The 4,437-nt window shown below is 42.6% G+C and overlaps 1 protein-coding gene across 1 annotated transcript in view; it reads left to right on the forward strand.

The window, feature by feature from the left end:
• The first annotated feature begins 319 nt into the window (after positions 1-319).
• The window catches only part of slc25a43 (solute carrier family 25 member 43), a 20,166-nt gene continuing 16,048 nt past the window's right edge, over positions 320-4,437 (forward strand). Inside the window, exons 1-2 of the mRNA XM_020513575.2 lie at positions 320-864; positions 3,119-3,360. Of these exons, the coding sequence (XP_020369164.2) occupies positions 593-864; positions 3,119-3,360 (514 nt within the window). The 5' untranslated portion in view covers positions 320-592. The remainder of the gene's footprint in view (positions 865-3,118; positions 3,361-4,437) is intronic.

Raw genomic sequence — 4,437 nt, forward strand, 5'->3', positions numbered from 1 at the left:
TTCATGTACTATTCAAATGTCTTTTAAATGTTGTAATTGTGCCCACATCTACCACTTCCTCAGGAAGTTAATTCCACACACGAACCATCCTCTGTGGAAAAAAAAATGCCCCTCATGTCTTTTTTAAAATCTCTCCCTTTAAAAATCTGCCCCCGGTCTTGAAATCCCCCATCCTAGGGAAAAGGCAACTACCATAAACTCTATCGATATCCCTCATTATTTTATAAACTTCAATGTTCAGGCTCAGCACCTTCTATAACATCTGAGGAACAAGAGATTGCTAGCTTTTGTAGGCGTAGCTGTCCTGTGATGACGAATTTTGATCTACAGACAGTAATCCGCAAACTTGCAAAGAGTGGCTGTATTTAGGAAACGGGTCAGCATCGAGCATATCAGAGGTCTGTTCAGGACTGGGATTTTCCTTATAACCCGTTGTGGCTTATTTTTTAAAAATAGAATCAAACACAAACATGGACCATGGGGATGAGTCGAGCTTTAAGTCCAGCCCCCATTCTCTTCTCGTCAGTTCACGGGCTGGTTCCTGCTCAATCGCTGAGAATAAAAACCGGGTTCCGGGGCCGCTCTGGGAGCAATGGTGTTGGGTAAACGGGACTCCAGGCTGACTTCCTGCCAGAGCCTGGCTTGCGGGGCGCTGGCAGGGTTGCTCAGCCGCTCTCTCACCTGCCCGCTGGATGTGGTCAAGGTCCTGAGCCAAGTGGGGACTTTTCACAGCAAGAGGGGCTTTCTAAGGACGTTCCGGATCGTTTTGGAGGCCGAGGGGCTGCGGGCCCTGTGGAAGGGAAATGGTGTCGCGTGTGTACGGCTTTTCCCCTACAGCACCGTGCAACTTTCAGCTTACAACAGGTAAGGGGAGACCTGGCTGTAAAGGGCCTGTACATTTCACTGCAAGTGAAATATATGTTAGAAGTGCAGGACTCCCGGGCTGGGAGGTGGGTCTTTATCCAGTGTTAATTTCACATGTATCCAAAAGTGCTTTGAATTTGTACAACTCTTAACATGAGCGTATTACTATATATAAAAAAAAGAAACTGATTGATTGATTTGAAGTAATGGTTCGAGGTGAGTTGCTTCTCTCCATCTTAAGGCTGTGCTTCAGTTGGTGGTGTTTGTGAGTAGGGATTAAGTCCGTTCATTGATGTTTTGCCAGGGACTCTCACGCCTCCCTCCGTATCCAATCCTGGGCTTGCTGGCGCTCGGCAGACACTGACGCGCTGTTTCAGTTCCGGGTGGGACATGCAATTTTATACACAGCAAGTCTGTGAGTTTTTACAAACTTGGGCAGGAACATCTCAGCATTAAGGTTACAGTCGTCGGCAGATAGACTCAATTCTTAGTTTTTGCTGAGACTAGTTCTTTCTGAAGTTAGTTTAGTGCCCTCGGCTGGGGAGAGAAAGCCCCTGCTCTCTGATGCTAATCAGTGATTTCATGCTTAATGTGCATTTGTGCTGGGGACTCTTAGTGTGGAGGTGTAGTGTCCATGCCTCTGGACGAGGAGGTCTGGGTTTAGATCCCACCAGCTCCAAAGGCGTGTGGTAAAACCTCCGGACAGGCTGACGTGAAAATAATTGTCCGGGAGATGGGGAACAGGATGAAGCTACTTAGCTGGAATACGTTTCATGGTAAAAAGAGCTGGCTAACATCTCACGTCGACAGAAAAACCAAAAAACATGCCAATGCTGGAAATAAGAAACAAAATCAGAAAACTTGGAAAAACTCAGCACGTCTGGCAGCATTTGAAGAGAAAGCAGAATTAATGTTTTTAGTCCAGTGATCCTCCTTCAGAACTGATTGCAGCTGGGAAAAGGTCGTTGTATATGCTAGAGAAGGGGTGGGGGAGCAGGAAGGAGTAAATGATAAGTGGAGATGGGGTCCAGAGAGAGAGAAGGGATAAAAAATAGCAGCTGGGTAGAAGTCAGCCTGGAACCTCACCTAGGTTCATGTGAAGGAGAGTAAGGTACTGGAGGAATGTTACTTCCCATGAGTCCCAAGAAGATTCAATCTTCAGGAAAGGAGGCAATAACTAATGAGAATTAATGAATGGGTTGACATTTAATTGGTGTAATTCACATTAGCAGATGCATTTGTCCTGTTTTAACTTTTTTTTTTTGTTACTAATTGAGTTGTCTAAGTAGTAACTTGGCTTGTGAGAAAAATAGGAATTTCTATTTGTACTTGCCGTCTGTCTGGTTCTTGAGAAATACTTTATGATAAAATCTCCCATCCTCGGATTGGAATAAAAAGCTGCTCTTAATTGTTTAAAATGTTCATTATTCTCACTTTGTGTGTTCTCCTGTACAAGACAATTGAGGGTTTTTTGTTTTTATTCCAGCATTTTCAATATTGTTAGAAATAGGAGAAAACTTGATTAGTTTTCTCCACTTCCTGGGATATGTAACCATATGCTTTCATCAGTAACAAACACCTCTGCATCATTGGAGTGCTGTTTTGTTTACTGAATTCTTCATTCTCCTGTTTGTTACAGTTACTATAGAGTGACATTAATTGTGGAAAGGCAGCAGAAGGCAGACCTGTCGAAATGAAGAACTGACAAACTGTGCCATTGTTACTAAATCCCTAAAGTGGCTGTGCACTCTGCAACATCTGGTCACTCTGACATCACAGTGGGAACAAAGAGCTCCCATTGATCCCACTCCTCTGTTGTCCCTTCCACTCCGCCTTGCGGTATTTTTGCTTTTCAAAAGCTTATACAATTTCCTGAAAGTTGTTATTGGATTGACTTCCATCACTCTTTTTCAGGTAGTGCATTTCAGATCAGAGCGACTCATTGGATTTTAAAAAAACATGCCTCTGTTTCTGCTGTAGATTTACCTTGAATTTATGACCTTTTGCTTCCTAACTTCTGACATCAGGAACAATTTTTCTCCTTACTTTTGGCAAAGGCATTGATTTTATTTTTTAAACAGCTCTGGATCTTTTCTAGTCAAAGGAGATTGATAAAGAGCTGGGATTCATTCTAAAAGCAATTATTATTGTGTCACTAACTATTGATAGCCCATGTTCATCAATGTTTGGTTTTCCAAGTTGAAAGTGACAACTGTTACCCACATCTCTTGAGAAATTGCTGTTTATTTCCCAGGTTTGTCAGCTTCTTCATGGATGACTTTGGTCACATCTCCCATTGGAGTGCCATTGTAGCGGGGAGCCTCGCTGGGATCGTGGCTGCTGTCTTGACCTACCCAGCAGAGCTGATCGAAACGCGTCTAATTGTCCAGAACAGCACAGCTCCCACCTACAGAGGAATCATCCATACTTTCCTCACGATCTACACCAAGGAGGGATTCCTAGCACTTTACCGTGGGGCTTCATTGACAGTACTAGGTAGGTAGACAAAACTTTCTGTACTCCAAGAAATGACTTGTTTTTGTAAGTTTTATTAGGTACTGGAGGGCTGTTGCTGCACTGCCTATTGACAACTGAAATTGGAGGAGTACGCTGTCACTGTCTAGTACTATTGGCCCCAAAATAAAGTTAAATGCTTTTAGCCTCTTACCAATATACCCAATTAGATACTTTATCTACCTTAGGTTTAAAATTAAAATTCCCATCAACCATGTTTCTTTAATAAACAAATTTATTGGTTTATAACAAAACAAAAAATATTTGACAATGGTGCAAGCTGATTGACACAAAGTTTGAAATATGGAAGTATATTTACTCCCTTTAAATAACCCAATGCATACATTCTTTAAAGAAAGAAAAATTTTCTCTGCAGAAATTAATTTTGGGGTTTAAAAAACTTTTTGGCCAAATAATGGTTAGGTCTTGAATGACAAAAATACAAGATATGATGTTCAAGATGGCTTTCAGTTGGTGCCCTGTCCTGGTGTCTGGTGCCACTAAATAAAAGCAGTTGTCACTGGGATCTTTGCAGACCTGGTTAATTCAAGACCCATCAAAGAACTGAGGGTTTTTGTTTTGGGGGAACAGTTGATTCAGTGTTTCAGTGATCACACTGGAACTACCAAAAGCATTTTCTCAGAAGGATGAGCAGCCCTTCTCTCTCTCTCTCTCACTCTCCATCTCTCAGCAGCTGTAGCCCAACTGATCTCCAAATAATATCAGAATGAAAACCAACTCCTATTATCACAGGCATCTGATTTCCAGTAAGTTCAAGCAATTAGCTTAAGCCGCGTGACTTCCAATAAGAGTCTTTTCTAAAAGAAAGTCCCAAATTCTTACTGACCTTTTCTGAAAACAAATAGTCCCGGTATCTCCAGAGATAGTAGGAACTGCAGATGCTGGAGAATCCGAGACAACAAGGTGCAGGGCTGGATGAACACAGCAGGCCAAGCAGCATCATAGGAGCAGAGAGGCTGACGTTTCGGGCCTAGACCCTTCATCAGAAAAGGGGGAGGGGAAGGGGGTTTTGAAATAAATAGGGAGAGAGTGGGAGGC

The sequence above is a fragment of the Rhincodon typus genome, chromosome 14 (genome assembly GCF_021869965.1).
Source record: "Rhincodon typus isolate 14 chromosome 14, sRhiTyp1.1, whole genome shotgun sequence".
NCBI classification, from domain to species: domain Eukaryota; kingdom Metazoa; phylum Chordata; class Chondrichthyes; order Orectolobiformes; family Rhincodontidae; genus Rhincodon; species Rhincodon typus.